The sequence below is a fragment of the Xylocopa sonorina genome, chromosome 7 (genome assembly GCF_050948175.1).
Source record: "Xylocopa sonorina isolate GNS202 chromosome 7, iyXylSono1_principal, whole genome shotgun sequence".
In the NCBI taxonomy this organism is placed as follows: domain Eukaryota; kingdom Metazoa; phylum Arthropoda; class Insecta; order Hymenoptera; family Apidae; genus Xylocopa; species Xylocopa sonorina.
Window position 1 is genome coordinate 2,013,938 of NC_135199.1, and position 19,112 is coordinate 2,033,049.

The 19,112-nt window shown below is 40.9% G+C and overlaps 1 protein-coding gene across 2 annotated transcripts in view; it reads left to right on the forward strand.

Annotated features, from left to right (window-relative positions):
* Positions 1-549: 549 nt before the first annotated feature.
* The window catches only part of Acj6 (abnormal chemosensory protein 6), a 33,177-nt gene continuing 14,614 nt past the window's right edge, over positions 550-19,112 (forward strand). For both annotated transcript variants that reach the window (XM_076897802.1, XM_076897803.1), the window contains exon 1: positions 550-916. In XM_076897802.1, the coding sequence (XP_076753917.1) occupies positions 755-916 (162 nt within the window). In that variant the 5' untranslated portion in view covers positions 550-754. The remainder of the gene's footprint in view (positions 917-19,112) is intronic.

The following is a 19,112-nucleotide window of genomic DNA, read 5'->3' on the forward strand; positions in this document are numbered from 1 at the left end:
CAGCGGATGTTCGTCCAGTGATCGGGTACGAGACATCGCGACGAGTATCGTTCGATCGCTCGATCGCTCGCCGTTCCTATTCACACCACCTTGGTGGTGGTTCCTTGGTGGTGGTTGTCAGTGGACTTGTACGAAATCAGCTGCTCTCCGATAGGAAATTATTTATTCACGCGGTTCGAGAAATACCGCGCTACTCCTACACCCCCGGACGTACGTTTCTATTGTGCGTCGCGCGAGATCGACAGAGTCGTCCGCCCAGACGAGTAGGAAAGTTCGATCGTCGCCATGGTTCAGATATAGAACGAAACCGTGCGGCTAAGTCCAGCCATTGTGCGCGCGGTAGTTTGCGGACATGCGAAGGGAACCGCGATGTCTTCGATCGACCGTAGGCAAATCGGCGGACTAGTCGATGATCCGCTTGAGGATAAGGATGGGTGGTAGCTTGGTACAAGAAGAGTGTTGAGATCGAGTATATACTAGAGAGGAAAGAAAAAAGTAACACTGTGCCCTGTCGTTTGGTATCGGCTGTGCGTCTCGGTTCGAACGATCTGGTGAAAGTGAAGGTGGAAACTACCGCGGACTAGATAGTAGATGTTCAGAGGACATCGATCATTTTTGTCAGACAGATGCGAACTGCGAACACTGACGCGAAGCAGAACCGCGGCCGCTGCTGCTGGTATCGTTCCGTTTGAGGGTGCCAGTACACCACTGGTTTAGGTCTGAGCCAGGCAGCTTAGGCTTGACTGGCTGCAAGATGATGTACTCGCCGGACAAGATGATGGGGAGTAAGGGACTCCACGGGGCACCGATCACTGCCCCGGGCTGTTTCCCTTCGGGAAGGTATTCGCCGCCGCCTTATCGTCCCGCACCGGATCCCATGCCGCCACCGCCGCGACGTTGCATGCCCAATCCCACGGTGAGTAATCGAATCATCGTTTTATGCCGCCTTTACTTGCACTTTCGGTATCCGTCATCGTCGCGGTTGCGAGATACCAAGGGGATGGACCGACGAGGATTCGATGTTCTAATAAAAGATATCCTTCTCGAAGGGGGCTTTCGCTAGCTGATTCAATTGTACCGTGATCGGTGGTGGATATCCGGGATTTCGATATTTTATGGGAGAGTTTACATAAAAGATTTTTTACATCGATCAATCGCTATTGCTTTTACTCTTTTACGTTCAATTTGGCTAAAATTTACATTCGTGTGATCGAACCTATCATCATGTCTTAAAATAACGACAAATTAATCGCTTATTCGATACGAATGTGTTCACTTGCACAAGTAAGGACACAAAATTGTGTCAAACAATGCCAAGTTATGCTATTATATTAAGTGTTGTATAATTAAATTTCTCGATTGTTTTAACATGTTTAAAATACGAGGCAATATCCCTCCTTAATTTTATCATGAAATTTCATCAATCTCCAATTCCACATTTTAAACTCTCCTTGCATCGAATTATAAGCGACAGACAGTTATTATTATTGTATTTAAAGCTTAATTAAGCTTTCATCGCGGCATACGATCGGTCTCGTTTTATTATTATTCCGTCGCGGGTTGTAATAGAAATCTGTCCGAGTGGTCCACGTGTATCAAAAGACCGCGATTGAAGTCTATAAGGGACGATACATTATATTATACATGAAGGCCGGTGGTTACTGGCTGAAAGAAGTAGTCTAATATACGTTTGGAGAGCGTAGGACCGCGATAAAAACAGACATTGAAAGTTCGCGTCATCCATTTTCATTCGCCGCAGGTTTCCTCTGTCACATGTATCACACATTTCGTACATCCGTCGTTTATCTTACCGACGCTTAACGTGGCTACCCACCGCTAACACTGACGGTTCCGATCCTCTCGATGGAATATCTCTTTAAGACTCGTTGTAGGATAATTTCCACGCCTTATCTTACGCGAGTAACAATTTAATCATACAACTGGTAATATAATTTTTGACATATTAAAAGAAATTAGTATAACATGAGTTTCTCCCCTCCCCCCCCCCCCCCCCCCCACCACCATTAGTAGAGCAGTGTCGAGAACAGTGTTAACGGGAAAGCCAGCTTTTATGCGGTTCAAGACCAACTGGGGTGCTCTACTCCGCGTGGCATCGACTCCCGACAGTCCCTGAAAGCGTCGCGATTCATCGGCGAACGTTGGACGGTAGAACGTTCGGTCATCCGTGTCGATGGCGGTACTCGTTTCACGGCCGTACCAGCGCCGTACAGCGAAGTAGCACCGTAAGCTACCCAAACGGAATCAATCGGAACCAGGTCCCGTCGCCGTTGGCGCATACCATCTTTTATTTCCGACAGGTCGGTCGAATCGTCCCGTCGAACGTATCCACTCGCAGAGCACGGAACCCACTCTCCGCAAACCGGTCCTTTCCGTACCATAGGGCGAGAACACTCTGCCTTGCCGTGTCGCGGACTTCATGCTTTTTAGTTTATTCATGTCACGTAATAGGATAAAAACCGTCTCCGCGAGCCGAGTGGTTGAATGAGATTACAGCCGTAGTGTTACGGCAGGTAACGCGGATCCGATGTAATCGCTCCTTCCAGCGATTTTTTCCGCCGCCCTGCGTCACCCGCTCTCCCGTAGCCACCCTTTCGTTCCACGTTTTATTCGTCAATTTCGATCCAATTCTCGCCGCTGCATCCGCTTCGAACCAGCCGTTTTAGACGACGGATAAATTCGTACAAAAAGTTTGAGATACTAGAGTTGGGTATGTCTTCCGTATTTAGTCTTTAAATTATAGAACGGTCATTGAGCGTATTATTTTTGACAATAATAACGCTAGTTTCAATTGTTATACTCTGCCATTATTTCCTCCTATTTCCTATTCATCCATCAGTTGACAGTTTGAAAGCATATATACTATCATCTGAAAGTACGATCGAACACGTACTTAAGTAATTTTCAGTAGTCTTCACGTCTTCTCGTCAAGTTACGCGACGAACGTTAGCACGCTAATAACGTTAAATGTTCGTAAACACGAAGCGTGTGTGTCCTGTCCGTGGCGTTAATTATCTATGATAATTAATACAGCTTCCATTACGCATTCATCGTACAACTAGCAATTATTCACGTTTCAATGACCATCGTTTCGCGCGTTTTCCCTATCTTCTGCTTGATTCTGATATTAATCAAAATGATTAATAATTAGCCCTGGTGTTCGTATATAATGGAACAACAACTTCTCTAATTTGCACGTTTCGTGCGTTCACACGACGTTTACATTTATTTTTAATGGGCCTGGTAATAATTTCTGTATCTTCGATCACATAATATTATGTGATTTGGTCTAAAACAGCTATTCCATTACTTAAGCGATAGAACTTACTATGCAGTCGATATTAACATTTGCAATAAACTTAATTATTATTTTATTTTCTTCGTGGCTCTAATAATACATTATTTAAAATGCGAGTGAGAAGTTTTGTTCACTATTTGCGAAAAGCAGTGTAGAAGGACAAGTCAAATAATATGAATATATTATATATAATATATCGCATAATTGAACAGTTATAGTAAGATATAACCCGTGATGCATCATCATCTGCATATGTGTTACCCGAAACATAATTTTCTCGTAATCTACCCTGCTTAATGTTAATGACGTCTAGTCACCCTGCTTTTAGCGGCGCCGTTATAAAATTGAATTTATCTTTGCCATTAATATCGACACTATCGAAAGATGATGCCGCGGCAACGTTTCGAGGAATAATTCCAAATAATTACTGCATTTGAATGAAATACCAGTTGGAAAATGTGGCACTGATAACCGTAAGGGCTGTCGTGGGATTTGCCCGCGGCTATTATCGATTGCTTGGCTATATTCACCGCGTCATCGGCCATTAACCATCGAAAGTAAACGATGTCTTTCCGATGGGCCAACCAAGACCGCGAAACAACGGATACCAGGAGGAATCTTGTGCCCGACACTTGCTTATTACTGCCTTAAAAATTAAGAATAACGATTGGTTGACATGATAATTAACATGGTAAGAAGTGTACGATAAATTTTATTTACAATTATTTTTCACGCAGTGAGAAAACCGATTGAGTTACAAACCGATGTGTAATTGTGACAGGCGAAAGTCTTATGTGTGAAACGTGAACGCCAAGCCGGTGCACAGTGCTTCCTATTCTACTGGAAATTTGACGTACTGGAACGTCAATTTTGTATTACGTTTGAATTGTATTGATATGAGTTGCAATTACACACATACATATTCATTTATTCTTTCAAACTCTAAGAATAAGTAAAAAGATAAATAAAATATAGTAAATTATTTAGTATGGATTTCGCATGCGCATAGAAACTAAAATGCATCATTGATCGAAAGGTTCTCAAGCAATTAAATTTGATTTGAGTGAAGAGAGATTACTTAACTATCAAATGATTCGATACGCGATGAAAATACAATAAATAATAAAGTCAATACAGCTATTTGACAGAGAGCCGACTTTATTACATTATATTTACTGATTATTAGCTTTAATTGACACTCGATAAGTTCGTTTTTAGATATAAAATCTTTGAGTTTATAAAGGTATAATAATTGTCTGTGCATAATAATGACAGTATCGTGTGAAAACATCTTTTCATTTCGTTATATTATAGCTCTCTCTAAAAACCAAGTAAAATGGACTTTCCTAGAATACGTATACATTGATGATCAATGTTTTCAATAACTTTTAACACTTAATTACCAACACACGGGTTTGATAAAATACTGGATCGTTGATTAATTTGATTAAACATTGTTACAAAGGAATAGTTGTTGGTCCCGTACTTCCTAATAATTTTTTGTCATTATTCTGTCTATAAAACATTTTAATTACTATCGAAATTCAAGCTTTTATTTGGCTCTTCCTCTTTTTCTGATTACATATTGCTTTGAGTTTCTATAAAAACCATTCAATACCAGCGAACAATTCAAGACCATTCAAGATTCTAATTATAATATTGCAGTAATTAAAATACATGAACCATTTTGAGTGTATATTTCTCTAGCGAAACGTTCATTAATTACAGTAACTAATTATTGTTATATTCTTGCGGCATATGTATAAAATGGTGTTAATTAACATTATTTACATGAAGTCTTATTATTTTGGTACAAGTTCTTTATTATCAGATGTTAAATAATTATTATTATAGAGTAATGTACAATATAAAAAAATTTATACGAATTATTTATTGCCCGGTACTGAATTCCTCTTAAAATGGAAAATCCTGATAGTAGTAACGATTGAAAATTCACAGAAGTTCGGCTTGTCTTCACGTCCACTAAAAATTCAGCAACATTTCGAAGTGAATTCAGCGCGACCTCGATGACGCTCGACTTCTTCCAGACGTTCTACTTTGTTGGATCATTGAAACATTCGTTACGATCCCGCGGAAGGACGTCGAAGCGATAAAGGTGAACAAGTCAAACCGCGTAGAACCGGCTTCGTTAATAGTCGAAATTTGAACAGTGCTCTTCCCGTGTAATAACGAGCCTTTCTACAGAAGCTACTATTCTACGAGAACCGTGTACACAGTGGCCTGATTTTCGAGAATTTTCGCGGAATTCAATATTTGAGTAAGTCGTACATTTCTACCTGGACTAGCGGAGAATCTTTGCAACCGAGTATACCGTGTGACGTCAAGTTGTACCACCCAGTTCCTTTGGTTATGCCCGCGATGAACTGTACAAGTACATTCGCTGTATACACACTTACGTACAGACCAGACTTGCAAAATGTGCCAGCTACGTTGCCTTTCTCGGATTTTCATTTGCCAACAAGATAGAGAGATCCGTGCAATTTCAATTGCCCGATTGAGGAAAAGTTATACCGTAGGACGAGCTGCGAGAATGGACGCCGGACAAATGTGAAACGTTCTACCAACTAGGAAAGTAGCTGAAGTAACTTTGGTTTCTATTCGAGGAAGGAAGTAGAGAAAACCACTACTAAGGAAATGGCATTTAATTTTTAATTCAAAATTTGATATTCCAGATTTATTTTCGAGACATTCCAGAAAACGTCAGCTTTTTTATTGGCCACATGTTTGATTAATAAGAGTTTATTTATCCGTTGATTAAAAGGGGAATGAATATAGGAAAAGGATTACTATAAAAATACGATAAAATCGTTACTCTATGAAGCCCCTACCAAACCGAATCGCTCGTTACCTCGACCGATTTCTTGCGCATCTTCAAGCATCGCGTCGAATACGTAACACGTCGACCATTCGATGGAAATCTGTGAAAAGAAAAGTGAATTAAGAGCAGAAAAAAACGTGCGTGTAATATAGCAACGCAGAAAATCTGAAAAGTGGCATATGCGTCGAGTGGATGACAGTGGTGGCTTGCCGGAGCGGTACTAAGGCGATAATTAACGTCAGGTCTGTTTGACAGACCGGCCTCGAGCCGGTGTATGCCCACTGCGGTGGCGTACAGGGCAGAGACGATGCACGCGTATTCGTGCGCTACCGTTCGTACGGGGCTGCAGGCCATGAGATTGCATAATCGATATTTCGTTCACACCTGTGCTACTCACAAGTGCGCACCTGTGCGCGCCAGGGGAGAACGGTGGACGTGTTTCGAAAAGGTCATCCGTGGATGCTTATCATTGGTATATTTACGTGGCCTCCACCACGGACCCATGTGAATTGATCGTTTATTTTCATCCTTCGACACGTGAGACTTCTTCCGTTGTGTACATCGATGGTCCTTCGTCGCGGAAACGTTGATCCAACGTCACGGTTTCCGTCTGGTAATCACGGCTGAAAATTTACAACTTTTACCTTTTAACCGATTTCAACTATTCGAACGGGTAAAATCAGCGAACGCGCTGATTTTATTATAGAAATTTAAATAACACGTTTTTCCTCGTTATTTTCGTTTTAAAAAATCTAAATCTATTACCTGTACATACATATATCATAGTGCACGAACAGAGGAATTAAGCGTTGATTGATTCATACGCATTTCGTTATTCCGTCATGATAGAAGATTAGGTTTCCTAAATGGAATTTGGAATGTGACCCCATTCACCAAACTTTGAAATCTCCCCTGTGTTTCATTCCGGAATTGAATAGAATTGAACACGTTTCTATTCTTCGTCAATAAATGTACTATAAATTTATGAGTAATAGGTTTTGGCTCAGAGAGTGCAAGGGAGGGAGGGAGTTAGGGAGGGAGAGAAAGAGGATATAAAATTTGATAAATATTGTAATTTTCCCTGTTTTGCAAGCGCAGTGAGATGCAGATTATTTAAAGAACTTTATACAAATTTATCGACTTAAGATTACGTTGACGTCAGTTTCCCGACGATCGATGACCACGGCACGTTTAATCTAATTTCTGTCAAAACTTCCTTCTATTAATAACGTATTTACCTTCGTCTAAATTTACCTGATTGTTTTGTCGAGACAATAAGTAATTGATACATTATTTCCAGTTTATCGACCTGTCTAGACCATCCTCTATTGCAATTCAAAATTTCGCTGTCCCAGATTACTAATAATGACTAAAATTGCACAACACTAATGCTTATTCTTCATTTACGATTGCTCACGATGTCTTGTCTATTCGATTTTATCTACGAAAAAAAGTAGGCCTCCATTCCAGGGACGCGCACGGATAAATTTCATGTAGCCCCAAATTGAAGGCGGTGCAGTAAACGCGTCTTAAGAGACGGCGTGATTTATAGAGAAGGAATAATATAATATATTACAGATGCGAATGGTAGTCGCGCTGCACCACGACGTTCGGTAACTGTAAACGTAGTGGTGTAAAAGTCAGTTCCTTCGGTGGTGAGAGTATACATGGCTGGCGGATAGTAGCGCAACGTCTCACGAACCCGGCGGCCTCTTCACCTACGATCCGGTTGTGTAGGTGTGTACCCCACAGCCGTAGAACGGCCGCGGACGATCCCACACACGGGACACTGGGGACACATAACGCTCCCCACTTACATCCAATCACTCCTGATTTATATTTACTACTCGCTTGCCCCCTTATTTATCGTGTTTCATGGAGACGCGCGGAGAACAGGAACCGTTAATTTGCACAAATTGAAAATTATGGACCGCGACCGAAGACAAGAGTCATCGTCAGAAAGAAAGAGACTCAGCGTGCGAGAGTTTATCGACGTACGGACGAAATTAGTCGCGCCCAACGTTTTGCGATTCTTCGCCCGTCGTCCTCGTCTTTCTGGTTTTAAGCGCCGCTCTTAATTGACCCTTTTTTATGGCAATCGGCCCGTGTTATCACTGTTACTTGGATGACTTTTTTCCCCTTACTTTCCGGTGAAGCTCGAGTGACATTCAGGAGTTACGGAAGCATCGAAATCTAATCCGTGGTTCGAGAACTTTTTAAGACGATAGTAGGTGAATAAGACTCGAAGAGAGGAAGAGCGATAAAACTTTATTTTTGCTAGATTTCGTTAAAGTAGTACGATACTACCCTATCTTATAATACTCAAAATATAGTACCATTCGCTCGAAAATAAGATGCATTTTCTTAAATTTCTTAAGCCTTTTATCACCCGTTCATACGTCGACATAATGAACGCTTATTTAACTCTTTCTTTTTCCCTTTTCAATTATTTAGAACACAGTTTATACCATTATATGTTACGGTGCAAAGTATTATATAATTCTAATCTCGAAGCAGTGGTCAATACAAAGGCATAGCACGGCCGTCGAGCGAGAGTTGGCTCCATCCGCTGAATCAGTAGATAATTTCTTATTGGTCAGCCCTTTCCAGGCATCTACGTTAGAAAGAATCTAAACTCACTGCTCGCGCATGTTCTTTTCTATTAACGAACGTCAATAATAATACAAAGTCAAATGGAATTAGAAAAATTGTTTTATGATGACAAAATGTCATTAAAAGTAAGGTTTAGGTGAATAAAGTAGTACAGATGGCCGGGGGGATGGATCGGATTAGGATAAGAAATAAATGGTGGTGAGCCGAACGAAGAAGGGGCTTGAAGTGGTACTTGTTAATAGTAGGTAGAAAAGAAGGGGAGGTTTTGACACGCACATACGTTCGAACGGTACCTGCTAATGAGAACTTTCTATCGATACACCATGGAACGACACACGCATAAACGATTGTGTTTAGTCATGCAACGTGTCTATACCACTTGCAGTTTAATACATAGGTTAGACGATATTACGGAGTTCATTTTTCTTCTAAATATTGTTCGAAGTTTTCCTCTTACAATTGAAGAAAAATATAGTTACATAGAGAATTAAATGGTATCACAAATTTCTATTCTTTATACGGATTGAAATCTTTTATAGAATTTTACAGACAACTGTTAATTCCATCTGATTGAACTATTTTCCACGCATAAACCTTATTACATCATACCAAACCGCACTTACGGAAAGTACTAAATCTGATAAACCATTCGTACGCGTAGCAACACGAGCGTGTACATACATGCACGAGCAACCCGAAATCATTAATACCCGTGTGTTACAAGGGTTTCCTGCCTTTAGGGTGGAATACATATATCGCAAGTCTAAAACAGGTATATAGAGACCAAGAGTAGAAAGGGCGAATATTACTTCCGCTCGGTCCTCCGCGGTTTAAGGCTGTTATTATTATTTTTATTAGGGAGCCGCGGTATATAATGCTATCAACCCCTACTGGGGCGGGCACGCAGGAAATAAACCTAAGTGTATAATTACAATAATACTTATCCCTTCGTGGGTTCCCGGCCTTCCCCCCTCCCCTTCCTCAACCCCTTTTCTTCGTCTACCCACCCTAGACTCCTTCGTCTCTCGCTTACCCTCCGTATCTCCGTCTCTCTATGGCTAATTGTATATTTCCCTTCTCTTCCCTTTCCCTTCTTATTCTCCCTTTTCTCGCTTTCATCGAGTGTAATCTTCTTTTCTTCCTTCTTTTTTCTTTTCTCTTTTCCCTTTTTTTCGTTCGCCACTCCGCCAACGTCTGACGGATGTTTCCTTTCTTCCTTCCCTTCTTCCTTCCTTGGTGCTTCATTCTTCTACACTTTGCACCTTTGTGTAGGTCTTGCGTTTACTTGGAGGGGACAACGTAAGTACGTTTGTATACAGGCGCGTAGGATATATTAGAGGGTCGTCGACGAACGACGAAACGAAAGACTCGTCGATTTACAAGAGCTGTCGGCCCTTCCCAGGGGGTCTTTAAACGTACAAAGACAAGTGACCGCTACTAACTATCTTTTGATTAATTTCAGGCTGTGCGTAATAGGTTCTAACGTTGTCTATACCATATGAAAATAAAAGTAGTTTTAGACGAAAGTTATTTAAACGAAAATGAGGTGATAAATTTTTCTACTTTTAATGTAACTGGATGCAACCTTCTCGTCTATATGTCGTATAATTTACTCGTTACTCCACTACTTAGTACGCCAACGAACAGGTGAAACATAGTGAAATTCGTACTCGAAACATCACCACAATTGTACCGCAATCATAAAGCATAGCAACGATCACAGCACTCGACTGATTGAAGTTCGCGATACTTGTACGCGCGCGAAAATATTCAGGTTGCTCGTGGACGATTATAAAACATAACCAGTTCCATGGTGTGCGCGTTCGAGGCACGGGGTAGAAGTGTACGTGACCGAACTCTTAAACGCGGGAATTGCCGAGTTCCGATGGAGTTCGGATGGGGAATGGTCCGTACTCGTGTCTACTCCGTTAGCTCGATCCCCCTCCCGCAGATCGAACGGCACCCTGTACACGTCCAATCCCCTTGGCTATGTAGAACGAGATACATACGGGTCACACGTGTGCCGTTTCTCGGATAAGGATACCGTTTCTCGATATATTTTATGTCGTGCGAAGCATAACCACCATTCTGGATGTGACCGCTCGCCTAGGTGAAAGTACTAGCCACTTGACACTTACCACTATTTAAAGGTTTACGGAGAGCCACCAGTTATTCCAACATATAACATCAAAGTGTTAAGGGAAGATATCGTTAACCCCTTAATCGTTTTGCTGGCAATTTTATTTTTCGATCTGAAAGAAGCTACGATGGTATTTGGAACTACCACCAGACGTATCTTATCGTTCGAGCTCCGACGAGACTAACGTCAGAAAGAGAACAGCGAGCAAAGTGTCGGTGAAGTTTTTTCCGATCGAAATCAACTTTTTTTCCAATTAAGCAAACCCTTCCCATCTAACGCGAGACCATCCGCACGCTTTTACGTTTAGGCACTAGAGAAACAATCACGGAACACTCAAAGGGAGCGCCCCTCGTCAAAATCAAGAGTCTATTATTATGACCATATGTTTATGTCACGATTGTATCTTGACGTGGAAGGGAGGAAACGCGGCTGGGCCAGAGGGGCAGACGGACACCTGCTCGAACACGACGACACACGGTTAAGGGCCAGAATGCGTGGGCAGAGCAAACATCCACGTCCGATATGTGTCACTCTGCAAACAAAACAGCATATTTGTTGTGTCGCTTATTGACAATTATTCGGCGTTGTCAATGTTTGTAGAAAAGAGTTGTTAGCCGCCATTTTCTGACCCGTTTTTTATTTTTACATTGTCCTTATCGGACTTTTCATTCGACTGAATTTTTTTCAATCGAGGAAAGGATCCCTACTAAGGAACGTGTCCCTCCTGTATCTAAAAAATAAAAATTAGCGCTAACTCGTTTCACTTTTGTACGCGTATAGTCACTGTACATGTATTATGTATAATATTATCACTTGGTTAATGAACTTGTGGAAAGTTCTCTCTAACAGTTAACTAAATTCAGTACACGTATGTAATAATAAAATATTAATTTCTTTTCATATTTAATCTCTAAACATAAAGAGATATACCCGTATTGTCCGTGAAATAGTAACAAGTATATATAATCACGAAAACTTAACTTATAACCCTTAATACTTTTAGTCGTTTGGAGAATTATGTCTCGAAATGATAGGTTTGCCGTTACTTCGTCTGTCCCTCTTACCACACCTAGAATCGAAACAATGGTTCCCAAAGACACGTATACTTTTTATACACCATGATACTCTTTACACTATTATTCGACTTTTATCGATCCCTTATTATGAGTTTTTTCGAACCACTCGGAGCGTGTGAAAAATGTTAAACATTTCGAGGATAAACTACTTTATCCGGGTGAAATGGGTAATATACAGGCGGTAACTTGATCAACATCACCGGGAACCGTCCCAGGCACCCGTTCCGCATCAGAGTGCAATCGTGACGATTCACATTTAAGTGAAAGCCGGTCAAGCCACGATATCTATCTATCAGACCGCGATCTCATAAATCACAGCCGCCCTAACTCGGTCTTAAAGGCAACGAGAAAACAGTCCGGCTATGACGCTTTACAAATGGAAGACTCTCCTCTCCGGGCGGAGGGAGATGCTTCCGGTGGAAGGCGGCTACGTCTATTGAGATTAGCATCATCTCTGGTTAAAGCAATATCGACCGTGCGATCTCTTCCGCGGGCGTGTATTCTCCCGTCGTGTCGGGGTTTCCGGTTCCCCTCGGCGTAGGTCTTAATGAAATTATCGTCAGGCCGAGTTTCGAGGACAAATCGACGTTTCAATTTTCTTAATGCGCTCATCTCCCCGGTGGGATAGATTCGGCCGCCCTACCGTACCCCCGAAGGATCTAGTCGGTGGCTCGCAAAGACACATCCTCTCGGCTGGTTCCTGCCTCGTGTTACGAAAAGTTTCGTATACCTCGGCGTATACAGCGAAACACAACGGCGATACACAAGCTACAGTTGGCCGTCCCTGGCCACGTGTCGTCGCGTGCCACGCCACGTGCCCGACCTGCTGCCCGCTGTCGTTCGCTCTCATCCTTCCTTACTAGTAAGTGCATTACTACTAGTGCAATTACGCGCCCACCGAATTTACGTGTCGTATAGCCGCTCGATTTATTCCTCGCCCGTCTCTGCCTCGCAACTGATCGGGCGACAGCATTTTGTTTTTATATAAGTGGGTCAATAACACGGTTCGTTTCCGTCGAACGTATCGATCGGCTCGGAGAGCGTGGACCACTTTAGAACCGATCAGTTTCGACCAGTTCTTCTTCTTGTTTCATTGATTGGAACGTGCCTCCAGGATACGTGATATCGACAGCAGATAACAAAATGAAGCACGGATAGGGTTTTTCCGCGTCCTTGAAAACAGCATTACTCGATAAAGCGTCGGGCTGCTAACAAGCTCGTAGCCTGTAACGAGCGGAACGGCTGCACAAAACTGATGAACTATTGATGAGCAGGCCGGCAGCCAATTTGATTTTGCTTATTATTCGGTACGTGGCTACCGCGTCGTATAGACCCTGAAATATTCAAGCTTTCTATCGTTAGCATATGTTTGGCGTACACGTCCATGCGAATGTTACGAATCGCCCTTTAAGACCAGTCGTTGGATGACATTTAGAGTTCCCTTCGAATTTTTCCAATTTTATTAGAAAATTATATATAAGCTGATTTCATATTTATTATATTCATCATTCATTCTGAAACGCGATTCTTTTGCCGAAAATATTTGCTATTCTTTCATTTTTCCTTCCAATAAATACCAATATCAACAAGTGTACGCATACTTTACAGTATTTTATTGTACAACAACCACAATTACGATTACTCCGTTTGCGTAGTATCGATATAAAAACTCGTTTGCTCGCCATTATAGCGAAATTAATCGGAAATAAAAACGTACAAACACATCAGCGACGAATAGCCACTGATAAAACAAATTATTGAATGGAAATTAAAAGGCCTCGACATTCTCCCGCGAAATGACAATGTACGAGTCGAACAATGAAATCTTTAAACTCTGTTCACGCAAATTCAACAACAGAGATTCTTTTCAACGCTGCGGCAATCAACGTAACAATGCGAATACTCGATAAACTGTAAAAAGCGAGTTCAACGTTTGCGAATTGTTCTCTGATGTTGGATACTTGTTTTTTCTTTTTTTCTAGATCAATACGCGACAGAACCCGATAATACTGGATTTTCATATAAGTTATTCAACAAGTTAACAACGCGGGTCAACAGGATTTTTGCCACGAAATGAATGCACAAGAAGCTCCGGGTGGTAGCTAAGATCAATAAAATAACTATCAAGTATGACGCGTGTATAAAAGTTTGACCTTTTCGTCAAAAAGTCAAGTACGCTTAGTGAAGTGTCGATAGAATTAGATTCGAAGCGGAAACTCCATTTATTTTTATTGAAGTACAGCGTTCGATAGCGGTTTACGTTATTAAATGCTATACTTTAATAAAATCAAATTGGTTACTCGATCGGTTTAGTTTAGGATTAGACACGTGTTAAAGGCTTTTCTTAACACGTCTAATTTCATCATGCAACTTCAATCAATGCATTTGAAAATTGAATCTGATTCATTATCTTCGCCTGGTCGCTAAACGGATACTAACGTTTCAAGAAAAAAAAGGTAAAATCGACGAGACGACAATGAAATAACGAACGCTTAACGATGGTCGAACGAATCACGGCTTCCCAATTTAGTTGAAACGGAGTCAAGATTGCGGCTGGAAGAAAATTCTGTTTCAATAATTGCTCCCGGGGCAACCGCGGTCCGGAAAGTAGTCTACATCGTCGAATAATACCGTGGAACGAAAATGGAAAACGGGGGTCGTGACATTCCAACTGAAATGACGTGGAACATCGGGCTTGAGAGCCGAGACGAGAATCAGACGGAAGTGTCGCTATACCACTCGGCCAGCTTGAAAGGGACAAGGATGAGGCGGGATGACTGACGAACAGCTCTCTCGTTACATAGGGTGATCCCACTGGAAACGGAACACGTCGAGATTTTTAGACGTCGGAAGGTTTCGAACTCGGAACACCGTAACGCTAATAAGAATGGAATAGCTGAAGCGCGAAAGGAAATTGCGAATATGATATAATATGAAGCTTATTGCAGAAATATTCTTTATACGACAAAAGAAACTCATTTATTTGGAGTTCCCTGTAAACGTCAGGGATGTTTGTCAAAGTCGATGGTTTACTTTGGGCAAGATGAAAAATATTGGAATATAAATTTATACTTGCTAATCGAATTGTCTAATGAAATTTCACGAGATGTGCGTGTATGTGTATGTGTCTGTCGTACATTCGAAGTAGATATTATATGAAATCTCGTTCCTTACCAAAAATTTGATCAGATACAGTTCAAATTACATCATAAATATCATCGTTCTATTATGAATCTAATCCTGGATAGTTGATAAGTATTTCGCTGCTGATTACTTTCCTCAATTTCACTGCTTACTGTTTCAACTTAAACTCATTTTACCTCAAACACTATACTTAATTAATGAACCACCCGAAGCAAAGATAAACCATCTATTTCTTCCAAGACCACTTACGGCAACTAAAATCAAATGATATCATATAATCGTATCCCGTAAGACATTGAAAGACTAACGTCCACTTCGAATAAAACTTTGTACCGTTCGATTAGATGACCGTTTGAAATGATTTTTCTACACGAAACTCCGAAACTGCTCTACTTCACGTGGGTCATCTTGTACCGTATGCATAGAGGGAAGAAACGAGCGAACAAAAAATCGAAGAAAGTGAACAACGATGGAAAAACGGGATAAAAAACGTGAGACCGAGGGACGGACATTTCCGAGTCGAGAGGGGACACGGATAGCGTGGTCGAAAAAGAAGGAACGAAAAGTGAGGAGTAAATAAGGATAGAAAAGGGTGACGAAGAGAAGAGAAGGGAGGAGAAGAGAAGAGAAGAGAAGAGAAGAGAAGAGAAGAGAAGAGAAGAGGGGGTGGGATGGAAAGGGGATAGAGGAGAACGTGCGTAGAACGAAAGAGGAAAAGCGGAGAGGCGAAGAGGATAGAGGATGAATCGGGGAGGAACAGGGAGAGGGCAAATTTAGTCGCGAGGGTGATGGCGTAGATGGGGTTGCGCGGATAGGTGCGCGGGGCTGAGTAGGTAGAAGCGGACCTCCATTAGAGGAACTCTGCCATCGCCATATACGGTCGTTACTGCGGCCGCAGTAATGACGAGGCTGCGTGTTAACTAGATAGAACTAACGTAGATAATCACTTTTGATGATTAGTAGGGCGACTCTTGTCGCGCGCTTCTTCCAATCTCGCCTGTTTTCTCTCACCGTTCATAGAGTAACTTTCTTTTCTCCTGTTTATCAATTAAGTAGCTTGATCGATAAAAGATATTTACTTATTTTAGGAAACTTCCAGTTTGTTAGTGTTCAGATGTACGTATTTATTGGACGGATAAGGTTCGCTCATACAAAATTTAAATCAATCGATTAATGAATAGTTCGCGGTTGTTTTGGAAATCTTGAAACGCTGTTGAAATGCTGCATATTTTATGCCGGTGGGCAACGTGTAATAGTAATAGACTGTGTAACAATTTATACTTCGTTTTAATAATGGATGCTCGTAAACTGTATTACGGCGAATTATAGGACAAACTAACATGGAGATAATAATGTGTGAATTGTGGTAATGCAGCGAGTAAAGAAATTGAAAATCGTCTGCCGATTGTATTATACTAGAGACTTGGATTTCATCCGAAGACAACGAAAGTATACGATGACAACGTAACTTCTGTATAGTTAATGTAATTCAGAAAATCGTCGATATCGTTATCGTCCAATCTCTCGGTTACGAAGCCTGCAATAATAACTATTAGGGCGATAACGAAATATATCCTTTTGTCCGGGAAATCTACACCCGTTCTTGTCGACTAGTCCCATGATGGATGAGAAACGATTACGCAAGAGTACCGCTCCATCATACTTAGGAACAATTCATTGCGCTTGTTAAACTTTCCTGCGAAACGTCTCACGTTCGCTGCTTCATGATGATTCACCTAACAAACGGCACAATATTGTGGAAAGAATAATCGACAAAATTTTTTTCTTTATTTGACTAACAGATCAAATGTTTTACGAAAGTAAAATATATAGTAAAGCTATCCAATACTTTCCAATTTATTATTTTACAGTTGAAATGAAAATTTGTTCAACTTAAGTGCACGGAATGTAATTTTAACCGATTAAAGCTAATTCTGTTGTATTATTACTTGAAAAATTGGCTATTAGTAAAATATAAAAATTCATTCGACGAAGTTTGATATGACACTTAATTGTAAATTGTACGAATTTCAAATAGAAATATAAAAATTTCATTTTATTTTTTAACTATTTTTTGCACCATTTAATCTTAAAGAAACGAATAATTTACAGGCCAGGCAGCATTTTCTTGGGAACCGCAACACTGCACTTCGGTAGTCAATATCGATGGAATGTCAACCACAGTTGAATTTCAGTAATCAAATAAAAAATGAGATGTTATTGAAATTCTTGGTGATAAAATTAGCAATCACCTTTATTTATTATAATCTATAACTTAAATATTTTACCTAACCTGCAGCCTTACCTACCTTACAATCATAAGTCCCGCAATGAGTGCAACTGATCATCCCTCGAGACAAATAAAAAGTCAAACAGAAAATATGTAATATGGAAATAAAATAGAGAGCGATATAAAATAAGATTAGAAAATATAAATGGTCAAATACAAGAGCTGTAAGGACAATAGGAACGAGTCAGCGTAAACTGTGAACCCTGTTGTCACCGACTGGAGCGCAATCCTTCTCCAAGAAGAGGTCTCGCGTAAAACTTCTTTCCGGCACGATGTCAAAAGATACGAGCAACCTGGCTGATCTAGTAGCGTTGATCAACAATTTCCGCGGCGCGTAGAGTTTTGTTTCACCGAGTCGTAGTCCAGATCGGTATATGGTCGGCGAAGGATAGGGGAATGGGCAAGTTGAGCATGGCGGCTGAGTATAGTGTAGATGGTCTGGATCGATGAGAGAGAGCGGCTGGTCTGATTGGCGGGGCCGCGGGGGCGGAACAGCACGTAGCCAATGAGCGTGTCTATCCCCCGATACATAGTAGTAACGAAATCACTGATTTTTACGCTTCGCAACCGTCAATTTCGGTTTAATTCTAAATACCATCAAGCGAATCATCATGGTTTATGGATCAGCCGGGGGCCACCCTCTCGCGCCCCGATAAGCAGTTTTACCTTTTCGAAAGATGAATGGATTATCAAATCGCATACTGCTGTGCACGGTAAGGTACCACCTGTAACATTTGTTTAATCAAATTATTTATTCAGCTTTTCGTTGCCACCCCGACTGAAGAAGAATTTTTGATTATTCCGAGCCACCACGCACGAAAAGTTCTACGAGAAACTTTACCAATGTAACGGAACAATACACCCATGTAGTAATGTCGCGATGAATACGTAAAATTCATTTCGTCGGTATCTGTTTTCCATCGTTCTGTTCGTATTAATTTAAACAGCCAGCGTAATATAAACCAGCGTAGCCGTAAAACGTACCCGATAAGTAAAATTTCATATCGATAAAGGTATCAACTTTGTTAGCCGAGAAATACAAAATGATACTTTCGCGGCGGGTCATAAGCTTGTTTATACGTTATACGTATACAATAGGTACCTCCTATTTCAACGATCGTGCCACGATTTTCGATAACAGACCGACTGCGTACTATCCGTATGAAAAATAGACGGGAGAAAATATCGAAAGAACGAAGATTCTTTGGAATTTCTCGGAGTTTTTCAAAAATATCAGCTAATAACACGCACAACTAACGGTAACGATTGACGTGCAGCGTTGCAGAGAACCGCGACGTCTCTCTCAGGTTTCGTGCATCACGTGATGGATAATAATTACGATATTCGTAATGGATAATAATTACGGTACGTGGCTCTCGTATCGATTCGAACGATAATTCCAGTTTATCTTATTTTATTGACCATCGAATTAACATGATATTATTAAGTCACGTACAACGAAAGATAAACTGTTTCGACGACAAATTGTTGGAATATTGAAATTGATTGCGTTTCACGCACCGATTTCTCTTCGACTTTACGTAAGAAACGAATCGATCTCTCGAAGAATTAACTGAAAATGAATAATGAGTGCACACATCATGTAACACGCGATTGAATAAGAAATAAATTAGATAATTAATATAGAATAGAAATGTGAATAGTTGAAGAGAATATTACTCGTATGGTTCGTT